The sequence below is a fragment of the Lepus europaeus genome, chromosome 1, assembly GCF_033115175.1.
Source record: "Lepus europaeus isolate LE1 chromosome 1, mLepTim1.pri, whole genome shotgun sequence".
Classification (NCBI taxonomy): domain Eukaryota; kingdom Metazoa; phylum Chordata; class Mammalia; order Lagomorpha; family Leporidae; genus Lepus; species Lepus europaeus.
This window is the reverse complement of record NC_084827.1, coordinates 25,018,783-25,043,504: the sequence shown is the minus strand read 5'-3', so window position 1 is coordinate 25,043,504 and position 24,722 is coordinate 25,018,783. Positions and strand designations below refer to the sequence as shown.

General features: G+C 34.9%; 1 protein-coding gene across 1 annotated transcript in view; it reads right to left on the bottom strand.

The window, feature by feature from the left end:
• The window catches only part of WASL (WASP like actin nucleation promoting factor), a 73,242-nt gene that overhangs the window by 10,011 nt on the left and 38,509 nt on the right, over positions 1–24,722 (bottom strand). The window contains exons 3-9 of the mRNA XM_062205487.1: positions 22,869–22,955; positions 22,406–22,502; positions 19,648–19,671; positions 12,661–12,829; positions 11,217–11,259; positions 8,595–8,748; positions 2,687–3,204 (exon numbers count right to left, since the gene is read on the bottom strand). Of these exons, the coding sequence (XP_062061471.1) occupies positions 2,687–3,204; positions 8,595–8,748; positions 11,217–11,259; positions 12,661–12,829; positions 19,648–19,671; positions 22,406–22,502; positions 22,869–22,955 (1,092 nt within the window). The remainder of the gene's footprint in view (positions 1–2,686; positions 3,205–8,594; positions 8,749–11,216; positions 11,260–12,660; positions 12,830–19,647; positions 19,672–22,405; positions 22,503–22,868; positions 22,956–24,722) is intronic.

Sequence of the window (24,722 nt, the reverse complement as noted above, 5' to 3'; positions counted from 1 at the left end):
TGATTAATTTATATAGAAAATTTAAAGAAATACAGCCAAATAAATTTGAACCACAAAATGGTTATTTTTAAAAGTAAAGTAAAATTATAGACTCAGATCCCATGTGTATAACAGAATCATTTATCAACTATGTAGTCTATGATAACAAACTAAATGTAATTAGAAGGAAAGTGAGTACTTGGATTAAAAAAAGGCATAGTATACTATATTTAGAACGGAAAATATTTTTCTAAAATGAATTCAGAGATCAAGGCTGTTTTTTTTTTTTTTTTTTTTTTCTGGAGACAGGAGCTTGGATGGGAAGACATGAGGAAAGTAAATAGGAAATTGAATGCTGCTACTTCTTTAGTTATATGAGGACAACATTTTCTTCATTAAAAATAAACCACCACCTTATTATAGTTAAATGAGAGAAAGTTTGTTGTGGAGAAAAGAAGAAATGGAAAAGGGAACACAACAAGTTCTGTTAGGAATGGGAGGTAGGGGAATGACACAGGAACTAGTGGTGATTCTAAGGTAAAAGCTAAAAGTAACCATATTAAAACTTGCTATTCACCTGGCTTATAGTCATTCTGACATTAACTCTCCCCACTAACCAGTATGTAAAGTTCTCCAACTGCTCTTGAGAAATGTTTAGTCTGAACTAAATGGGAGAAGGGAGCCAAGATGAATGCCCACAGGCTGATTTAAGTGTGTCCTCCTGAACACATGTCAAGGAAAGATCTAGCGGCAGGATGTTTGGCCTAGCAGTTCAGACACGTCCCTTATGAGAATGCCTGGGTTCCACTCTGGCCTCCTACTCCTAAACCCAGCTTCCTAACGCAGGCTTTGGGAAGTAGCAGTGATAGCTCAAGTGACTGCATTCCTGCTATCCATATGGGAGATCTGGATTGAGTTCTCAGTTTATAGTTCTGACCTTCAGCGAACGGTGTTACAGGACTTGCAGAACGAACTGCAATTGGAGCTGTTTGTCCCTCAAAATAAATTTTAAAAAGGAAAAGTTTCGGTTATATTTTAAAGGTCAGATGTTCTAAATCTATGCTATGCTAATGTTTGAATATTTTCATTTAATCAGTTGTTTCCTATACATCACTTTTCCTTCTACTGAGATCTAAAAATTTATCTTTAACCCCAACATCACAAATTAATTTTCAGTTAACATGTCCTCAGGCCAAGCATTTGGCATAGTGGTTAAGGTGCTGATCTGATGCCTGTATTTCACATTGGAGTGCTTGGTTTTTAGTCCTGGTTCTGCTCATGAATCTAGTTTCCTGCTAATATGTACCCTAGGAGGCAACAGGTCACGGCCAAAGTAGATGGGTCCCTGCCACCTACAGAGAGACCTAAATTGCGTTTCTGGCTTCTGTCTTTGGCCTCGCCTGGCCTGGCCCTGGCTATTGAGGGCATCTGGGGAGTGAACCAGTGATAGGATATCTCTATCCCTCAAATAAATAAAAATAAACCCAAAAGTTAAAAAAAAAAGTCCTCTGTCATTTACATTTACCTTATAGAAAAATCTAATATCTACTACCTGTCTCAAGTCCTATAGAACACATTAATTATGAAGGCTCAGAAAACACAGAGGTTAGGCCCCAGTATTGTGATTGGCAAACTATAACACCTAAGCCAAATTTATCCTATCTCCTGTTTTTGTTCTTTTAATAGCATCACCAACCAACCCTGAAAGTTAAAAATGGTTTTTATACTTTCTAATGACTGAACGAAAATCAAAAGAATATTTATGATGTGAAAGCTGTACCACCTCTCCTAATTCCGAGAATCTAAAATTATCTGGGGGCTGGCACTGTGGCATAATGGGTAAGGCCGTCTGTAGTGCTGTCATCCCATATGGGTGCTGGTTAGAGTCGTGGCTGCTCCACTTCCAATCTAGCTCTCTGTTATGGCCTGGGAAAGCAGTAAACAATGGCCGAAGTCCTTGGGCCCCTGCAACAATGTGAGACATGGAAGAAACTCCTAGCTCCTGGCTTTGGATCGAATTGGCTCAGCTCTGGTCGTTGTGGCCATTTTAGGAGTAAACCAACAGATGGAAGACCTCTGCCTCTCTGTAACTCTGCCTTTCGAATAAATAAATCTTTAAATAAAAAAACAAACAAAATCAACTGTTATCAATGTTAGAAATTCTATTAGAAGCCTTTCAAATTTCTGTGGGGTCTAATTTTCTACTAATCTAAATTTCAGAACTTGGAACTTCAGAATATGATTTAGTTTTCATAAACTTATTGGTCTGGATTTACCAAGGTAACTACAAATGAGCTATTTTTAATTCCCTATAGTTTAATAAGGATTTTCTTTGTTAAAATGCTTTTTATTTAAAAGTCTAGAACAAAAAATTGCAAAAACATTGCAAAATTCCATTTATATGAAGCTCTAGAATAGGCAAAACTAATCTGTGGCAGTCAAGAGTTTTGTTTTGCCTGCAGAACTAACTGGGAAGAGGTGTGAGAACTTTCTGGGATGACAGAAATGTTCTACACTGTGATATAGGAGCTTACCAAACTGAACTAAAAATTGCTGCTCTTCATAATTTATAACATTTTACAAATCACAGAGCTAAAAAACTAAATAGCAAGAGAGAAGTAAAAGAGTAAACTTTTCAAAGAACTAACGAATTACTTCAAATTCCACTGTGATGGATGATCTACAACGAAAAGAACAGATTACTTACAGACTTCAGCTGAATACCCTGTCGAATCTGGTCTAAAAGTGCATCCCTTCCAGAGCAGGACACCGGTCGACTGTTCTGTTCCACTTTCTTTAGCTGAGCACCCTCTCTAATTTGATCTAAAAGAGCTGCTTTGCTTCCTGCAGGAGCTGGAACTTGATGGTCCCCATCAGAAGGCAGGCCAGGGGGAGGTGGTGGCCCTGGTGGAGGAGGTGGTGGTGGTGGGGGCGGTGCCAGAATGCCTGACAGAGGTGGAGGTGGTGGTGGTGGTGGAGGCCCTGTAGGTGCTGAGGAGGGAAGGGCTGGAGGCGGAGGAGGGTACATCCTATTTGGCGGTGGTGGAGGGACTCCTACACCTGGCCTCGAAGGAGGCGGAGGTGGAGGTGCAGCTGTGGGGGCTCTTGAAGGTGGTGGTGGAGGGGCACCTCTTCCCCTGGCAGGAGGAGGGGGAGGGCCTGAGCTATGCGGAGGGGGTGGAGGAGGAGGTGGCCCTGCCCTTGATGGTGGTGGAGGTGGTGGTGCTGAAATGAAAACAGAAAAAAACAAAGTATGCTTTTCTCCCCCCTATTGAAAAGGCAATTCACTTTCACATGTAAAAAAACAAAATAATATTAAGAACAAAAAGTCTCTTCTTTGCATTTTTTTTTTTTGCAAAGCTAGCTGTGCATAGATGTTATCATAATTTTATTTGGAAATATTCAGCTTGATGATTCCCCTCCTGTTTCTCGAAAAGCAGTCCTAGCTTTTACAAATCAGTACCAATTTTGGAGGTGTGGAGAATTCTTTATGTAATAACAAAAACAACAGTGAAATCGAACATTTGTTAGTATTATTTTTCATTTAAAAAGTAATGAGTATTTTCCCTATTCGAAGAATTAAGTACATTTAGTATTTTTTTTTAAATCAATTCACACTTGTACACTTAAGAACAGAATGGTTCCTGCAGAGGCCTAAGTCAGCTGGACTACTATCCTTGCTCAGAAGGAGCCCTGTTAGTCACTTCCTGGGCACCATGGCTTTTCAACAAACCCAGGATATTCGTTTTACCTTAAAAGAAGTAAGCTTCACCTCTTAGGGTCATTATAGTAAAAATGATTAACAACCCCACTGTTTGCCTCTCTCTGTGTATAGATAACATCAGAGTAAGGGAATGTAATGTACCTACTTAATCAATATTCAAGATGGTAAACATTACCAAATATCCTCCTTGATTTTTAATGTGACTGATAATCACACATTAATCTGTCTTATTTAAACCTGATTCAGAGCACATACCAACCCTGTAGGAAAGTTATAAACTGCAGCCAAACAGAAGCCTGGGAAGCAGCCATTTCAGAAGCTTCTGAATTTAAATCCTGTTTGACTTGCTGAACAAACTCTAACAAAACTGATTATTTCAGCTGACACATTTAGAATTAATGTAATTAATGTGGTATTATCTGTTAGAATTTATTCACATTAAACTGAGCCAAAACTCAACTATGCTTTCTCTTTTAAAATACAAAGCTTTGTCATCTAATTTACATTGGTGCTTCTGATATAGTCTGATGTCCTAGATTTCTAAAAGAAAATCAGTAATTCCAGGAATGGCATAGGGAGCTTGTTTGCTCACCGGAAATGCTCATTTATCAGATGTGTATTGATTATTAACAAATTAACAAATCAACAGAATTTTTATGAACTGCAAAATTAAACTAAACTTATTAATCAAAAATTACCATTATTCTGATATCAACAATGTTTATTTACATTCTAATGTTTACATTCTCTTGTTCTATTCAAGAGAAGATTGCGGAAAACAAAGTAAAGCAACCATGTTGGAGAATAACTAAAATCTTAAAGTATTATATTTTATCTTTATTATATTTCTGTAGACATGGCTTTGTCATAACAATGTGCAGGTTGAACACCCTGATAAAAAAATCTGAAGCCTGAAATGCTTCAAAAATCTAAATTTTTTTTATGATGATACAAGTGAAAATACCACAACTGACCTCATGTGACACAGACACCCTAAAAACACTGTTATAAACCACCTTCAGTAAATATGTGTAAGGTATATTTGAAATGTAAGTAAATTTAGCGTTTAGACCCAGGTCTCAATCTAAAATATCTCACTATGTATATGCAAATATTCCAAAATCCAAAACACCACAAAATCTGAAATACTTCTGGGCTCAAGCATTTCAGACACAGGATGCTCATTTTTGCTTTATTATTTCTCCTTTTAAAGACTAAATAGAAAAATTAACTATCTTTAGGAGAAGAGAAATCCTAGTATCCATAATAGCTGTTTGCATTACTGACACAAAGTGTAAATGGTAATAATGGATATTCCTATACAATGTACTCAATCATAAATAGGTAACTCAGCTACAAATAACAACAGGTTTAGAAATTCAGTAATGCATGATAGCAGCAGGAAAAAACAAACTTACTCCAAGGGAATAAAATGGTATCTTCCAACTTCACTTGTGAAACTCATGGAAATCATGTTATAAATATTTACTACCAAATATAATTATAAATATTAACTGAAACATGCAGCAAGGCCAGTATTCACATGGGTATTGCTTCTTGGCATATAAACTTTTCAAATTGGAAATAACATATATTTGGAAGCAGGAGAATTATCCTGCTTAGTTACAGGCCATCACAATGGATGTTCCTAGGATTTATACAAGATATACTGAAAGTGTGGACACTATAGCTAAGGTTCACTGAATTCTCTAACTAGACCAAAAATAACATATTTTGCAATTAAAGGACCAAAGAGAGGCTATGGCATATATATCGTATGTATACTCCTGATAAAAAGACAATACAATAAACCTTCAAACAGATATTAAATTTCATGTTAATGTTTTAGGTTTTTTATTTTAAATCACAATATTTGTCTAGACTGGCATTTTAAAAATTTGGGCATCTGTTAATCAAGGGAAAAGGATTCAGCCTATTCTACTACATTTTGTATTAAACAAATAATTATTCCATGTGTTTTCATCAAACACTAGAACTTATAATAAGTGTATTTATTGGAATACTTTGGGGTCCAGTTAACACCCATTCAGATAGACACTAAATCATTGCCCCAGAAAAGGGAGAGCCTTAACTTATAATTAATCAATTACTAGTTACATCAAATTTGAGTACAGTATAAGTTCAGTATGTCTATTATTTTGTGACAGCAAACTTATCTATGTTTTTAGCAACTTTCAATTTTTTATAGTCTGTATTATATTTACATAAAAAGCAAAGTATGCAAAAGACATGCTATATTCCAAGGTAAAAATGTGAAAGAACTGACAGGAAAGGAAAGGAGACATGGTAGACAAAAAAGTCTTCTAAGCAGGCACTACACTCTGCAAGGAGGACATCTGACCATCTATATATTTTCAGAATTCTAAGAGCCACCAAAGGCACTAGACCCAGAATGGCAATAGTATTTTTAAGAGTTTTCAAAAATGAAATAAAGTAAAGCAAACATTAGAAAACTGCTCTTACTATCAAAGCTTAGTTAAAAAAGCTTAGTTTCTGAAGCTACAGAAAAAAAAAAACCCACACCTTATCTTGATGGCATACTATAAAGTAAGTTTGATATATTTAAACCCAATTATTATTTCAGATAAATGCTGATAGTGACTACTGACAGACAACTCTACACATTTATAAGAATTATAAGCTGCGTAACACTTAAAAGATGGACTATTATAGACTTCAGGAAACTAATTAAAGAACTATCATATACTCTCAAGATTCAAAAAAACCAGAAAAATTTTATTTGACCCAAATTTACATTTATGGGAATACTGACAACTCTCTGAGTGGGTATCTGTAACACTGTTTTTTTGTGTGTTTCTTTCTTCCTCTCTGATGCAAATTACTGTAAGAATGTAAATTGATTTTATATAGGTTATTGAAAAACTGTCAAATGTGAAAAGCAATCATTAAAAAATACTAAGAATAATTAGTAATAAACACAGGGATGCTTTGGAGGACAAGAGGTGTTTTTTTCTTTTTTAAATCCATAGAATTTCAATAAAATTATTTAGATGATAATCAAAGAATAAGCTCTGATTCATACAGAATTAATTTTTTAAAATTTTGGCATATACATTTCCAAAATATTAGTTTCACTACCAGGCAGAAAGTCTCACTGGAAATGATACAAGCAGGATATATGAGCTCTAGCTCCTCTGAAAAGGAACACATCACAACATGCATAATTTAGAGCACCAGGTTAAATAATATCCCAATACATACCACTCCATTGTGGTGGACCTACAGAACAGATTATTGTAAGTTAATGGACTTCAAACAATTGTATACACACAGAAAGGTATGTTGGAAATCGCAAGTCAAATTACTTTTTATAAATCTCATTACATACAAAGCATATTTTAAGACAATTTCTTTAACTTTTCCTTTCCTAATTTTTTCCATACTTTTGAATCTTAAATTATGTGCCCTTTCTAGATGATTTTGTGGGCCTTACACAGCCTGCAGGCCAAATGTTTCCCACCTCTAATCTGAAATGTTCCTGAGAGGGTCTTAAATACAATAAAAAATTGCTCTATCTTATACTTTATTCTCAAAAGACATTTTTAATGCCTTTGTCTTTTTTTGGTTGGTTTTATGGAATTCAATCAAGAACCCTATCTAATTTAATGTTTTAAAAGCAGGTGAAATAAAAGCAGCACCAACAAAGCTTTAAACTAATATAATCAACTAAAATATTGTCAGCTAATAGTTCAGACATTCAGGTGAGAGGTCAGCAGTATGGATGGTTCAGTAATGTCAAGATTAATTTGTAAACTTGTAAATCCAGACAGCTGAGAGAGCCTGAGAACATTTGCTGCTGTGCATTTAGAGGCAAAGTCGAGAGACACACTACCATTCTTAAGACCTTCCATCGCTGCAAACCAACAGTAACTAGGACTGACATGGAGCATTTAAAAAAATCAATGGTGCTGTGCCCAAAGAATGTGCAAATGTAATTTGTTCACATAGTAAGATAAATCAACTTCTGCTAGCTTCAGTAGAAAAAGTGCTGTTTTTCTACAACAGTAATTATGAGCTTCAACTTGTTTACATATCTACTTTCACAGCAGACTGACAGCAGAAACCATATCTTCACTTCTAAATATCCTAAATCCAGTGCTGGCATAATATTAATGAATACATCAAGGAATGCATGCATGAATGAGTAAATCAAACAAATGAATTTAACAATCAAGACTGAATAGATAGCAGAGGCAAAAAAGCTCAGTCAAATATCTAATTTAAAACGATAGCTAAATTCTTCAGAAGAAGGTTTTAACTGAAGTTTTTGCTCTGCTATGGTATGAGAATGTAAATACTAGGAAGAAAAGCAATCTCATATGAACAAGGTGGCAAAGATGACTATCAACAAACAACATAATTTATCTGCATTTTACTGTGATAATTAAGATACAACTAAAATATAAGATACTTCAAATGAATCATCAGATCTTAAAACACTGCAAACTGTATTCCTAGGAACTAAACTGAACTTTTATATTTTATACAAGAAAAAAGTTTGCATTTCAAAATAAAAAGATTTACGTTTATATTCTGAAAATACCTTAATGATTAAATAACTACTAAAGTACAACCAACCTTAACAGTGGTTTCCAGGATTCATGGAGTAAATTATTTACTTAACTATAATTTTTTTTCTAAATACGACAACTGGAAAATTTTGTGTGGATTTTCATAAATTTAATATAAAACTTTAAAAACACTTTAAAAAATCATACCAAGTTTTCAGTTGCAAAATAATATAATATATAATATGATGGGCCAAATTAACTATCAATAAATTCAAATATTTTGCTCAAAACTGAAGCTGACATCAAAAGATAAAAAGAAAAATAGAAATAAAAGTTACCTTGCCTTCGCAGTTCATTTTTAACAGCTTCCACACCTCCCGTTTTTTCAATAAAGTCATATATAACTTTTGATGTTTCTCTGTCTTTAAGTTGTGCCTCTGAGATTCCACACATATCAAAAAGATTCTTCAATTCTGGATCCAAATTATTCAACTACAACAGATAAAATAACCACAAACTATAAAAATCTACCCTTGTTTATTAAAAATAAGTATGGCAAAATATAATTCTCATATGTCTTTTGAAAATATTTAAGTTAATTCTTTTTTCCTTTTTAAAAAAATATTTCTTTATTTCAAAGGCAGAAATACAGAGAGAAGGAGTAAGGGAGAAAGAGGGATAGAGGGAGAAAGATCAAGAGATCTTCGGGGGCTAGCACTGTGGCATAAGTGGGTAAAGCTGCCGCCTGCAGTGCCAGCATCCCATATGGGCACTGGTTCAAGTCCTGGCTGCTCCACTTCTGATCTAGCTCTCTGCTATGGCTGGGAAAGCAGTAGAAGATGGCCCAAGTGCTTGGGCCCCTGCACCCGCGTGGGAGACCTGGAAGAAGCTACTGGCTCTTGGCTTTGGATCGGCACAGCTCCGCTGTTGCGGCCAATTGGGGAGTACACCAGACCTCTCTCTCTTTCTCTCCTTCTCTCTCTGTGTAACTCTTTCAAATAAATAAATAAATCTTTAAAAAAAAAGAGAGAGAGAGATCTTCCATTCATTGGTTCACTATCCAAAATGCCGGGACTGGGCCAGGCTGGAGCCGGGAGCCAGGAGCTACTTCTGAGTTTTTCAGAAATGGATGCAGGGGCTGAAATACTCGAGCCATCTTCCGCTGCTTTCCCAGACACATTAGCAAGCAGGGAGCTAGATTGGCTGACACATTAGCAGGGAGCTAGATTGGCTGTGGAACAGCCGGGACTTGAACCGGTGCCCATAGGGCTGCTAGCACTACAGGCAGAGGCTTAACCTTCTATGCCACAAGTCCAGGCACAAGTTAAATAAACTTTTAATGCAGTTACAGTATTTATATGCTAACAAAATAAATGTTAATGGGGCCACCGCTGTGGTGCATCAGGTTAACGCCCTGGCCTAAAGCACTGGCTTGAGACCCAGCTGCTCCACTTCTGATCTAGCTCCCTGCTATGGCCTGGGAAAGCAGTAGAAGATGGTTCAAGTTCTTGGGCCCTTGCACCTGCATGGGAGACCCGGAAGAAGCTCCTGGATCCTGGCTTTGGATCAGTGTATCTCCAGCCATTGCAGCCAATTGGGGAGGGAACCATCGGATGGAAGGCCTCTTTCTCTCTCTCTGCCTCTCCTCTCTCTGTGTAACTCTTTCAAATAAATAAATAAATCTTTAAAAAAATAAACATTAATAAATCTAAAAGGAGACATATACTCCGATACAATAGTAATGGGGGACTAAAAGCACATTTTCATCAATGTACAGATCAACTAGACAGAAAACCAACACAGAAAAAACAGCCAAACGACACTATAGACCAAAAGGACCTAACAGATATCTACAGAACCTTTCATCCCACAGCTGCAGAATACAAATATGGAATCAACCCAGATATCCATGAACTGATGAATAGATAAAGAAATTATGGTATATATACACTATGGAATACTACTCAGCTGTAAAAAAGAATGAAATCTTGTCTCTGGCAACAAAATGGATGCAACTGGAAACCACTATACTTAGTGAAATAAACCAGTCCCAAGAAGACCAATACCATATGTTTTCCCTGATCTGTGGTAACTAACAGAGCACCAAAAATGTAATGTGTAAGAGTGAAACTGACATTTTGAGATCCATGATTGTTCTCTACTGTTGAGGAACAGTGTTTTTTTCTTCTTACTATTTGTTGACACTTTACTTAGTGTAGGGTTAGTCTTCTGAATATATAACAAACTGAAAATAGATTACTGCAAAAATGGAGAGAGAATAAGAAAGGAAGGAGGAAAAAGGGTGAGAGTGTTTATTGGAGGGAGGGTAGGATGGTAAGTGTCACTATGTTCCTAAATTTGTATATATGAAATACATGGAATTTGTTTACCTTAAATAATAATAAAAACAGAATAAATATGAACAAAGAATAGATCTTATGTTTTACCACATCTCTTTTTTGTTCCCTGACTTCAGAAGAAGGGAATTCTTGATTTCTATTAACCCATTCATGATTCAAACATCAACAATGTTAATCTATTCCACCTTGTCCCAGGTTAAGATTTAAGTATAATCAAAATAAAGACAAAAACACCAAATCAATTTGAAAATGCAAGGGTAAGGACACTCTTGTAATTTTTAGCCCTTGAATAATGCTCAACAGAAAAAGACACTCAATATGTATGAGATTAATGTGGTAATTATAACAAAAATATTGAAAATGATTTTTGAACCAAGTCACAAAAATAACTTTGTTTTTAAAGATCTAATAAGAAAGGACAGTACTATGGTTCCAAATCTCAGTAGTATACACACATAAGCACAACTCTTCCAAACAGACACTAGAAGCTGCAAACATAAATAATAATAAAGAAATAAGCCCTTTGAAAAATCTAAATGCAAGTCATAACATTCTTACATATTTATATCAATAATGTATACAGCTTGAAAAGACACTCACATCAAAGCCTGTATTTGGATCCCAACCAACATGTCCAATGTGCCTAAAGTAACAAGTAGAAAAATAAAATGCATGAAGGGCAATAAAAACATATATGTAGGAAATCCAATTCTCCCATGGAATTTTGGGTCTGAACGAACAGTTCTCACAGACATACCGGTATCCTAGGAAAAATTATATACAAGGAATTGAAAGATCAGGATTCTAGCCCTGGTCTTGCTACCAACGGAATCTTAACGTTTTTGTACAATCTCTCCAAAAACTATTTACCAAGTTAGCTTAAGAATACACAAGCATTTCATATATATGCATATATACACATTTTATAATTATGTATATATAAGCATGTATATGCATCTGAGATGACAAAAGTTTTATAAATAGCTAACGAAATAATGCATAGAAAATTATTTGAAATGTCATATAAATACCAAATGCTTTTACTGCCTTAAGGCAATACCAAGAGGCAATTTTCAAATATCCTTTACATGGTGGAGTGAGAAATTTTTTATTATTTTTGAATTTTCAAAATTTATTTGAGAGGCAGAGAGAGAGATAATAGAGCTCCCAATCAATAGTTCACTTCCCAAATGTCTGCCAGGGCTGGGCCAAAATGAAGGTAGGAGCAAAGAACTTAATCTAGATTTTCCACATGGATGGCAGGTACCCAACTACTTGAGTCTTCACTTGCTTCCTCCCAGAATGCACATCAGGGAAGCTGGAATCAGGAGCAGAGTCAGGACTCACAGTCACTCTGATATAGGATGCATACAGGTGATATGAACATCCTAACTAGTGGCTTAATTGCTAGGCCAAACACCCATTCTAAGAAATTGTTTTTATATCTATTAGTTGAAAAAGCAATTTTCTCTAATTTTTATTTTCTGATGGTTGAAAAGTAAACAAACCATTAAATTTACAGAATGACTACTGAGCAATTGCCTTTAAAAACAAAATATTCCAACAAAACCTTGCAACAACAAAAAGTATGTAAATGATAAATGTAAGCACCTTCCTCCAAAAAAGAAAACAAAACACTCCTAGTAAGTTAAAAATCAAGGAGCAGGCACTGGTGTAGCAGTTAAGATGCTGCTTAGGATGAATGCATCCCATATTAAGAGTGCCTGGATTTGAGTCCTGGTTCTACTCCAGGTTCTAGCTTCTTCAAGTGATGGCTCAAGTACTTGAGTTCCAGACAACCAAGTGGAGCTCCTAGCTCCTGGCTTTGGCCTGGCCCAGTCCTGGCTGTTATGAACACCTGGGGAGTGAACCAGAGGATGGGAGCTCTATGTGGATGGCAGCTCTGAGTATTTGCACTGCTGGCCCTCCTCAACACACGCCCCCGTCTTCTCTGCCTTCCAAATAAATAGAAATTAAAAGAAAAAAATCAAGAGCAGCAATGAATAAGTCAAAAGTGAAGATAAAAATAAAAGAACTGTCTTACTGGAAATTACTTGGAGTTCCAATATCTGCCTTGGTTAATCTCTTCTTTTTAGCTTTTCCTTTCTTCTTTTCTTTGGTATGGGATATATTGTTGACTTGTGAACCATAAAATCTATTTGTTGTGATTTCTGGGTTTTTTATGTCAACTGTAGCCATGGGTAGATTAGGACCTGCAAGCCAAGATAAAATAATATGAAAGGGATATAATTTAAGATAATAACTATATATAATTCATATTAAATCTTTTTCTGAAGTAGAATCACTTCAATACTATGAATTAAGTTTAAACTTAAACCTGAATGTTATTTTTGTAAATAATAAAGTACTGCTTAAAATTTAAAACCTACACTAAATTCTTAAACACATTAGTATAGATCAAATATGTATTTTTATCACACTAAATCTCATGAACTTCCAACTAGAATTTAAATTTAAATGATCTGACCCTTTAAATCTGTACTTTGATTGCTTCATAACCAACACACTGCTCTTTGGTGGATATCATATAATAGTAAGAGAAAACACAGCAAAAGAAAATCTACATTAGTTTTAAATTTAACAAAAATTTAGTCTTACCTCTTTGTTTCAACTTTATTAGTCCATGAAGGAAAAAGTACTTATAAAATTACTACCACCTTTTTTTCCAAAACTGCCATATATGACTCCAGTAATATTTCCTCATCAGTACACAACCTCAACTATCATACTGATGAGTTCAAAAAACTTCAAATGGAAAACATTCTTAAAACACTTATCTTTCACAAAGATCGACAGTAAAAGTAGGCATTTTTAGATATTAACAGTCTTCAGTAACACTAAATGTAGCACAAAAAGAGTGAAAGTGTGAATGCAATGTATTCACCCTAAATTTTTTTTTACAAATTTAACTGACAGGAAACATATGTTCCTTAGAGAGTTATTTACTGATTCCTTGACAAAATCCCCCAGAAGACCAAGTTCCTCTGAAATGATTACATTCACAACTTTAAAAATGCTGTATAAAATACAATCAGCATTGTGTAGAAAATGTGTTAACAAGCACATTCGAGACTATGACAGCCCTCCTTACAAGGTTAGCCTTCAGCTGGCAACTGGGAACTTGTATCTTGAAAGAGTGGGTTCACTAAGCCTAAACTGTGCTAACAAGGTGTTTATGCAAACAAGCGTTCTCCTCCTGGAAAGTTTAGAATCTTAGAATGTGCTAGGCAAAGGATGCCTGTATGATTCGCCCCTAGAAAAGACCCAGCACTAACCCAGCACTAAACTTTTTCTTTAGAGGACATTTCACATGTGTTCACAATCAATTACTGGATAAACTGATTCCACTGGGAGAACTCTAGGAAGCTTACATGTGATTTCCTAAAGACTCCATCCAACAGTCTTTCCCTTTGTTAATTTTGCTTTTTTCTTTCCACTGTAATAAATCTTTGCAATTACAACTATATACTGAGTCCTCTCAGTAAATCCCCAACCATGAGGGTAGTCTTGGAGGTTCCTAACACAACAGCAAAATGGCAAATATCTTGAAAAATCTCAAGATATTAAACACTAATACAAATTAGGTAACCACTAAATGACAATTTGAATCTAATTCTTTAACTATGCTGAAAATTCTAAACGTATTCCATTCATTAAAGCTAACAGAAAATGTTTACCCACATGGGTGAGTTATAGAATCTGCTTTCTCTCAACTTCCTTACTAAAGATGAAATTGAGATAAAATAAAATTATGAAAGCCATGTGCCACCTCAGTAGACACATAAACAAGCTAGAAAGATGTATGCTTTGAATGTCATCAAAATTTGGCTATTTTCATTCAATATTCAGTCTATTTACATGAAATGATCTATAAATGATCTGAACATTTTATTTACAATTTTATTAAAAATTCCATTGGAAAAAATAAAATTATTTCTTCTTGAAAAAAATGGAAGCTAGTGAACGTAAATAAAGTCATTAAAAGCTTTTTCGAGTTGAGGAATAACCTGAACATAACTGGATCAAGAAGTAAAGGTTAAACAATACAGAATGAATGAAAGACTGATTAAACAGTAGATAAAGACCTGGATGTTCAGATAGCACATTTCAATGTTTACTGTAGTTTCACAAAATAAGGAATTTATTGAGAATACCCAGAATCCAGGGTTACAGAGTCGAATTAGAGTCACACTCATACTTTCATACCCTTATCTAGTGATAATCAGTTTTTACTTCTCATTCTTCCCATTTTCTTATTATAATTTATCTTTACCAGTTACAGTAATACCGTCCAAAATATGATGCTACAAATTTACTCTTATGTTTATATTTAATAGAATTTAAGAATGTAATGACAGATTTAGGAGTATGAGATTTAAGCATTCTCTTGATTCATATCACTTTCCTGAAACAGGTGTTCAAAAAGCAATTATAAGGGGAAAAATCATTAAAAACAAAAAACAACCATTATTAGTTTTTAGGACAAAACTACAAAAATATTTTCCTGTTGCTTTAGTTTATTGCACTATACATGACCTAAATGGTAACAGAATTGGTTTAAGTTATTTTAAGTTATCCAAGCTAATTATTCTTTTCAAGGAAATAAATCAAGGTTCTCATAAGCCTGATTTATAATTCACTAGACAAAGTTAACTTAGCTGTCTCTGAAGAAGGTTCAAAACCTGGGCGTGCAGTGGAGGATGGCCTAGGTCCTTGGGCCCTGCACCCACATGGGAGACCAGGAGGAAGCACCTGGCTCCTGGCTTCAGATTGTCGCAGTGTGCTGGCCGCAACGCACTGGCTGTAGTAGCCACTTGGGGGGTGAACCAACGGAAAAAGGAAGACCTTTCTCTCTGTCTCTCTCTCCCTCTCACTAACTCTGCGTGTCAAAAAAAAAAAAAAAAAAAAAAAAGAAGAGGACAATAAATAATAACCTTTAACTCATAGCATAGTCAAACTGTATTTGCTCTCCTCCCTCTACCTCAAAAGCAGGCATGGATATGTTACTATGCATCTGCCATGCAGTTAAAAAGTCTGAGCATTATCTTTTTAGAGTTAATATAGATGAATTTCACTAGTACTGGTTGAAACATTATGTAAATAAGCCTATAAGGGAAAATGCAGATTGTAGGGATATATAGAAAATAAGTATTAAATGGGAAATTAGTGTTTGTTTTTTAAATCTTTCATTTTATACATGAAAACTAAGGCCTAGAGTCAGGTGACCTCAGAAGTCATATAAAGGCAAAATTGGGTACCTTGGTTCTTAGCCCACTATCCTTTCTATTAGATATTCCATGTTTTACAAAAGAGTAAAACTACAGAGTAATCACAACGCTAATTTTACAAATGTCATCACCCTTTATTTCTTCACCAGTTTATCACTTCTCTCAATTTCCAGTTTGATAACTCATCACTCAACAAATATTTACTAACAACTTGCAGGATTTATAAAAAATATTTTATATACATATAAGAAGCTAAGGTACTTGGTTATTTCTGCTGAAAGTATTTATTTTAGAATTTGAGGGTGTTGAAATAAGTTTAAAATGGTATTCTAAAGCCTAATTAAGTGTGTTTCAAAAGTGACAAATAACCTGTATGAAGTACACAGAGTAATTTTTCATTAAAGTAGTTAATGGAAGCTTTGTTAACAGATATTCTTAAGTCATCTAGTAAAATTTAATTATTCTATTTATGAAATTATTTATCTTAAGAACATATACTAATATATTAATGGAGGAGGATTCTTTCCTGCTTTTGCATAAAACAATCAAAAGACAAATTATTTCCTTTTGATTATATACAACTGTCACAGGAAAAGATTTTAAAATATTTTTGTGAACGGACATTTCTAGTTAATTTTAAATCTAAAAGAACAAACTAATACTTCCCTTTAATTACATAAAAAGCAGAGAGCTCTCACCAAGATAAAACAGTTGAGAAACAGGCGGCCCAGAGGCCTCTGATGTCAAGCAGTCATGAAGCTGAGAACAAATCATGGGAAAGCGTATAAGCTAAAATGTGGGATTGACCAATAAAGAAATCAGGAGTTAGTAAGGAAGATACCAAGATGCACTTTAGGAATATATGTAATTTCTATATGAAGTGTCTTTTCAATGATTACAGTTTGAAAAGGTCTGGTAAATTGATTCTTTAAATGAGGATCTGAGACAGAATACCCGCATGGATATTGCAGGAGAAGGTTACGGTGCCCACTGCCACCCAGTGGTGGTGCACCAAATGCAATAACACAATAATGCTACTCTAAAACAATGGTCTCCACCAAGTGGCGAAAAAAAGTCGTTGTAGAGCAGGAAAAAATATTAAAATTCCTGTTACTACTTATTTCATTCTTTATTGTACATATATGTTTCATGTTATACGTATATTTTATAAATAAATACCTATACAAATACTGGCAATACATGTTTTATAATTGTCTTTTTAATGGTTCTTAAAAAAATTACTCCATTTATTTAACGAAAAAAAGTTTGGGACTATTGCACCAAAAGTGAAAACTATAAAACTAAAGATCTAAAACAAATAGCAATGTCATAGAAAGGAATCACATTTAATTGTAAATGATTCTCTTACTAGGGATAAGAAAAATCATGAGACACCACTGCTTCACAAAGAATTTTCAAATCCTTATTCACAGAAATTAGATGTCGTTTCAGAAACACATTTTGTATGTACTGAAAAACTTGGACATTTTTAAATACTAAAGTACTGATATCCTTAATTTTAATTATATTTGTACCTCTACACTACGAAATCTCAAACTACCTTCCACAAAGTTTTTACACGCAACTACTAGGAAGCCTTCCCTTTTGGTACTGAATATATATGCTCATCAAACATAAAACAAATTCAAAGCGGTTAAAATTCTAGGGACACATCAAGCAAAAAAATTCTACCACTGCATTAAAAGGTTATAGATGAATACTTGAGACTTAGTTGCTCCTGCTTTCCTTTGCCTCCGCCACATACTATGTGTCTTGAGACATATTTTTACCCTCCCTAGGTCTCAGTTTCTCCTTCAAAATCATATTGACTTGCAAAGCAGTTAAGGGGCCAAGTCTAGAGTCATATATATGTCTTAAAACTGAATACTCCTCCTTGAGGCAGAATCCTGATATACCACCTTACTAGTTATGTGATCTTGAGCAAGTTACCTATCTGTGCCCCCAGTTTCTTCACCTACAAAATGGAGATAAAAGGAATTAATTTGGAGGACTACTGAACAGTTTCCGGAAGATAGTAAATAATCATTAAATAGTAGCTGCCAGGGTCAGAGTTATGGCATAGCAGATTAAGCTTCTACCTGTGATGCCAGAGACCCAGCTGTTCCACTTCAGATCCAGCTTCCTATTAATATGTCTGGGAAAACAGCAGAAGATGGCCCCTGCACCCATGTGGAGACCCAGAAGATGCTCCTGACTCCTGGCATTGGTTTGGCACAGCTCCAGCTGTTGCAGCCATTTGAGGAGCAGCTGCCAATATTACTGCTGTCATCATCTTCAAAACTAATATTTATTAAGCACTATGCCAAGCTCTTTAATCAATTGATTTAATCTCCACAGCCACCCTGGAAGGATTAATATTTCTTTTTAAAAGAGAAAGTCAATGTATACAATACTTGGCACACGATAAGCACTATTCAAGGTAGTTAGCCATTTCAAAAAAATTAACAAGGTAAAAAAACCCCAAGTTTAATACAGTAATATTTGGTTTATGTTTGTATATCAAGAGTACAAATTTAAGGACATCAGAGGCAATACATAATTTTAACATGCAAGCCTCAATAATCATAAACAGTTGTCATATATTAAGAAGTCTGCATGATATAACTTTTCCTTGAATAATCATTCTAAGTTATGATGAAAATATTTGAGATTCTTTTTTTTAGAGCAGCAATATTCCCTATTATAATGAAGGTTCCTGGAGCAGTGGTTCTTTATCTTCATACCCATGGACCCTATTTACATGTGATGAAAACCAGGATCCTCTCTTCAAAGAGAGAAAAGAACATAGATTAATTATAAAATGTAGCACATGGGGCTGGTGCTGTGGCGCAGCAGGTTAATGCCCTGGCCTGAAGAGTCAGCATCCCATATGGGCGCTGGTTTGAGACCCAGTTGCTCCTCTTCCAATCCAGCTCTCTGCTGTGGCCTGGGAAAGCAGTAGAGGATGGCCCAAGTCCTTGGGCCCCTGCACCCACGTGGGAGACCCCGAGGAGGCTCCTGGCTTCGGATCAGCACAGCTCTGGAAGTTGTGGCCAATTGGGGAGTGAACCATCGGATGGAAGGCTTCTCTCCCTCCCTCTGCCTCTCCTCTCTCTGTGTAGCTCTTTCAAATAAAAAATAAATCTTTAAAAAATGCAATGCAGGATGAGCATCTCTGGAATAGGTATATGGAACCCTATCTTTTATATCTTGGTATTCTGCTTTAATTCTGCTTTAATTCTGAGATATCCAACAATCAAAAAAAAAAAAAAAAAAGATCCGCAATACTTCAAGTGTTCATTATCAATCTAAGGAAGGTTATATGCAACTACAGTTAGTTTTTTATTTGTTTAAAGATTTATTTATTTAAACAAATAGTTCTAAACATACCACCAGAATGATAGGGGTTTCATGTAATTATAAATCCATTTACATGAAATATTTTGAAACAAGAATACAAACTAAAATTTTAAAATACGAAACTAGTAAAATATGCTAGGTAAAATTTATTCTTTTCAGAAAAGATTTTAAGATCAGATTGTATAGTCTACATTTAATCAACTGTGAACACAGAACTAAGATAAAATAGTGACTTTCACTCTTGGTACTCTTCCTTCACATTAGAAAGATACCAAAGATAGTACGTTTCCTAAGTCTTACCTGTGATTCATTAATTTAAAATAAGAATACAATAAATTATAGTATTTGATCACATATATGCCACTACAAGAACTGAACAACAATCTAAAATCCTTTTGATCAATAATTATCAAAGAGCTTACCATTTGGGGGATCTCGTCTTTTTTCTGTGAGAAAATAAATTAGGATAATATTATTAGACTTATGTAATACTGCATCAACATAAAAGTTAATTCACTTAAATGCCATCTTATTCCTAAATGTATGTGCAGATGATTAAGAAGGGTTTTTCTAAAGAACTGTCATATAAGCAGACATCTAAACAAACTGAGGATGAGAACAATATGTTCGAAGGCCTTAACCAGCGTACAACATAAAAGAACTATATGAAGACTGGGCTAAAGTGAGCAAAAGAAAGAGTGGAAGGAGGTAGGACAGGGAGAGTCAGGGTTTAGATTACAACAGGTCTCACAGTCCACAGTTAAGGAGTATAAGTTTTGTTCTATGTATGATACGAAGTATGAACACGGTTTTGAATAGGGCAAGTGACACAATCTAATTGATGTTTTAAAAGTTTACCCTGGCCACTATATAGAAAAGATAGTAGGGGATAGAGAGCAGAGACACTAGTCAGTAAGCAAGGACAGTTCTACAGTTGGCACATGATGGTGGCTTGGATTAGGACAGTAGCAGCAGTAGAGGTGTGAGAAATAGACTCAAGGCATATTTTTAAAGGCAAAACCGAGATTCACTGATAGGATTTATGAGGTACCATAATGTGCCTGAGTGAGGAAGTAGAGCAAACACCAGTAGAGAAGCAAAGACAAGTCTGAGTAAAAGCTGGGGATGGTAATAGTGTACATGGACCAAATGTTTTGCTCAGAGACTTAAGTCTAAAGGTTATTTTCACACTCAGTTTGAGTGGACAGTCTGAGATTCAAGGGAGAGGTCAATGCTGAAATGAATTTTTGAGAGTCATTATCACATAGATGCTTTTCAAAGTTATGGAACTAGATGAAAGCAAAAAGGGAAAGAGGATATTCAGAATTGTGAGCACTGAGACCAGAAAAACACTGAAAATCTACAGTCAATTATGAAGGAAGAAAACTGGGAGAATTTTTATCCATTTTTTTGCATTCATACTTCCATATATCACAATTGCTTAGAACAAGACATTATTTTAGCTTTCAGACAGTTCAAAAGTGACTGAATAACTTTAAATTAATTTCCAAGTATTTTCTAATACAAAACTTTTTGAAATTATAAAAATATCCATAAATAGCTGATACTATAAAGTAAGTCTATAATTAAGCACAACTCAAAACCATTAGGATTTAGTTAGTGTATTATCAATGGGAAATATAAAGGTATTCATCCATCTGATGACCACATGAAATAACAACTACCTGAAGCATTTGAAGTAAACAAGTCCTATCTATGTATATGCATGTCAATCTTCAAATTGGTGGATGACACTAATATGGAAATATACTGAGATGAATATGAAAGCTCACAGTATAAATTCTAAGAAGCAATTACTTAGATATATGATATCACCCATGCTTGAAAGACAAACACACACAAAAAAATTGGGGGGGGGGGGTGGTTAGTCACATGAATGATTACCCAACAGAGACTCAGAGTTTCTCTAATGTTACCTTTTTGCTTCTAAAACATTTTGGCTAAACATCCAGGAACTATCTAAAACAGAATTTTTGTGCCAGGTAAAATATAGCTTTAACTTACATACCAACTTCAAAATTAACTTTTTTTTTTTTTCAGTAAGGGATTTTACTTTTCAAAATACTCAACATATCACATGTTTTAACTGAAAGGAGCCCCAGAAAACCCCTGGGCTAATACTATAGCATGCCAATGAAGCAGGCACTGGATCGTAACAGTTTCAATACCATAGCATGAAATCCTTTCCTAGGACAGAATCAAGTGATAAACTTCCTTGGTTCCAAAAAGTTAAAAGAAAGTAACAGGGCTGTAACAATTCTTCTATTCAATCACTAGAAGTAGAAAATAGTAAGATCATTAAGTGAAGCAGTAACTCAAGTTTATTCTCATTTTTATGTCACCCCCTTCTTGGAAATTCTCTAAGATAACAATCAAAATGTATAAAATAGAATATATGCTTTTACATTGTTGTTTGCAACTCTTGCTTTTTGGTTTCTAAGCTTGCCAAAAGAATTTGCTTACAATGTATAAAATAATTTCAAAAATTTAGCTGACGTTGTGGCATAGGTGGTAGACGCTGCCTGCAACGTCATATCCCATATGGGCAAAAGTTCGAGTATCAGCTGCTCCACTTCTGATCCATGTGTTTGGGAAAGCATTGGAAGATGGTCCAAGTTCTTGGGTCCCTGCCACCCACATGGGAGACCAAGAAGAAGCTCCTGGCTCTGAGCTTTGGCCTGATGCAGCCCTGGCTGTTGAGGATGTTTGGGGAGTGAACCAGCAGATGGAAAGATACCGCTCTTGCTCTCTCTCTGTAATTCTTTCAAATCAGTAAATAAAAACCTTAAAAATAAATAAATAAATTACAATGCTATTAAAAATGCAAGTTTAAGAGTCAAGCTTGGTTACTAAAATGGGTCATTCAGTAAAATTGAAAAATTAGTTCTCAATAAAAATACCATTTCGTTTAAGGTAGGAACTGACAAGCTCTTTGGTAAAGGGCCAGAGAGTAAATATTTTAGGTTTTGATGGTCATACAGCTTCTGTGGAAAGTATTCAACTCTGTTATGGCTAAAAACTAGCCATAGAAAACAGGTAAACTGATATAGCAGGGTCTGGATAAAATTTTATCTATAAAATAGGCAGCGGGCCACATTTGTCCCATGAGTCAGTTTGCTGGACCATTTTAAGTAATTAAAGAAAGAAAAAAATGGTTACCAGATTTCCTTTGTCGTCGACCCAACAAATCTGTAACTGCTTTTCGGAATTTTTTTGCTTCTTCTTCATTGGCAAAATTAAGAGCTACTTGACAAGTCTGAAATATTTTAATAAAACAGGACAAACAACAAAATGCACAAATTTAGCTTTATATAAGAAAAACAATAAGGATCAACAGAAGTACATTTCTAAAAAAGGACAGATGGACTTAACTAGCAGAAAAAAAATTATTTTATGATCTGAGCTAACCCATGAAAGTAAAAAACATGGAGAAGGTAAAGCAAAACACTGCTATTAGAAAAAAATTACTGATCACAGTAGACACTCAAATTGTAAAATGAATACTTCATCAGAATAGTAAATGGAATCTGAACTTTCAATAAGTTTCCAAAAATAAAATCTGGATTAGAAAAGGCAACCAATGGAGAAATCAAACATGGTAATAAAGGAAAATATGACTTACATCTCCAGCAAAGGTATGAAAATATCCTCTAGGACTATTATATACAAAGTTATTATATAACTCTTGTTCCCACAACAGTTTCCCATCCTAGAAAAAAAGTAAAAATTCAAGTAAGAGCTACCAATACAAGCTCTAGAAATAAAGCAGATGACTCATATTAAGGTAATGGTTTGTATTAACAATAACTTTTACATACATAAGCATCATCTCATAATAACCTAATCAGCAATTTCATAATAACTATAAGCTCTGCATAGCATTTCTTTCATAAAACCTACACATCAAGTGAGATTAATTCAATATACTAAAATATAATCTCATTAGCCAAGCATTTCCACATACAGTTTCTTGGTCAGATATATAACTAGAATAATTATTTGATCATCAATGTTACATGGAAGGAGTAGGATGTTTTTGTACATACACTGACATAGTTCCATCAGCAATACTTAGACTGTGTACTATCAAATTTTACAGAAATATTTTGTTCTTCTCAATTTTGTACATGTATACTCTATACAGCTCATTAATAACTTCAAATTCTTAACTTTTACAGAATGTTTTCCTAACTAAATATAGGTTTATCTGACTTTTCATGCTGCAGAAAAAGATTGATGATTAAAACACATCAATGTTAAACTACAGATAAGAGAGTTGGGGATGACCACTGTATCTATCACCACAATGTAAGAAACATATTTAACCTTAATATAAAATGTGCCTAATTCTGAGTATTCACAACAATGTGAATATAACTGAAAATAAGTGAGAGAAACATAATCACTTATTGCTCTATTCTGAAATGCAAGGTTCCAATTAGACCACCATTTAAAACTGTAAAATACACTGCATAGACATTATGACCAGTTAATGGAATTTCTTTCTTCTTATATAGTTGTATGTGTATTCCATTCCTAATTAGTGCTTCTCATTATGGATGAGAAATACGAAAGCACTTAGGAATTTCTTTCAAACTATGCATGTGTTTCCCATCTGCCAGAATCACTGCCATAGCAGCCACTGTCATGGGAACACATGCATCTCTCAGCTGTCTTAGGGTATAGAGAAGTAAATGCTGAAAGAATTCACTTGGGGAGGGTGTTGTGATGTAGTGGATAAACTTGCCACTTGTGATGCTGGCATCCCCGATATAGGTACCAATTTGAGTCCCTGCTGCTCCGTTTTCAATCCAACTCCCTGCTAGTGTGCCTGGACAAGCAGTGAAGATGGCTCCAGTACTTGGGTCTCTGCCACCCATGTGGGAGATTGTGATGGAGTTTCAGGCTCCTGGCTAAGTCTGGCCCAGCCCTGGCTATTGCAGCCATTTGGGGAGTGAACCACTGGATGGAAGATCAATTTCTCTCTCTCTCCTTTTCTAATTCTGACTTTCAAATAAATAATTATATCTTTTTAAAAAATTCCCTTTTATTACTATGTTAATAAATTAAATCTCACTTAACCTCAATGAAATATATTGTAACAGATCCAGCCAGTCATTCCATTTTATAAATACTTAATAAGCTAAGGCCCAGAGCTGAAGAATGTTTGACCACAGCCTATCTGATCAAATTAATAACCAGGAGTTTAGTTTTTGTAATTAAAATCTCATTTTACTTATTGCCCTATGTAAATATGAACCATGAAAGATGACCTAAGGACTCAAGGGCAAATGTTGTGGTGCAGCAGGTTAAGCCACAGCATCAGCATCCCATACTGGAGTGCTGGTTGTGTCCCTGCTGCTATACTTCTGATTCAGCTTCCTGCTAATGCACTTAGGGAAGGCAGTGGAAGGCTGCCAAAGTACTTGGGCCTGACACCCATGTGCAAAAACCATGATAGAAATCCTGGCTCCAG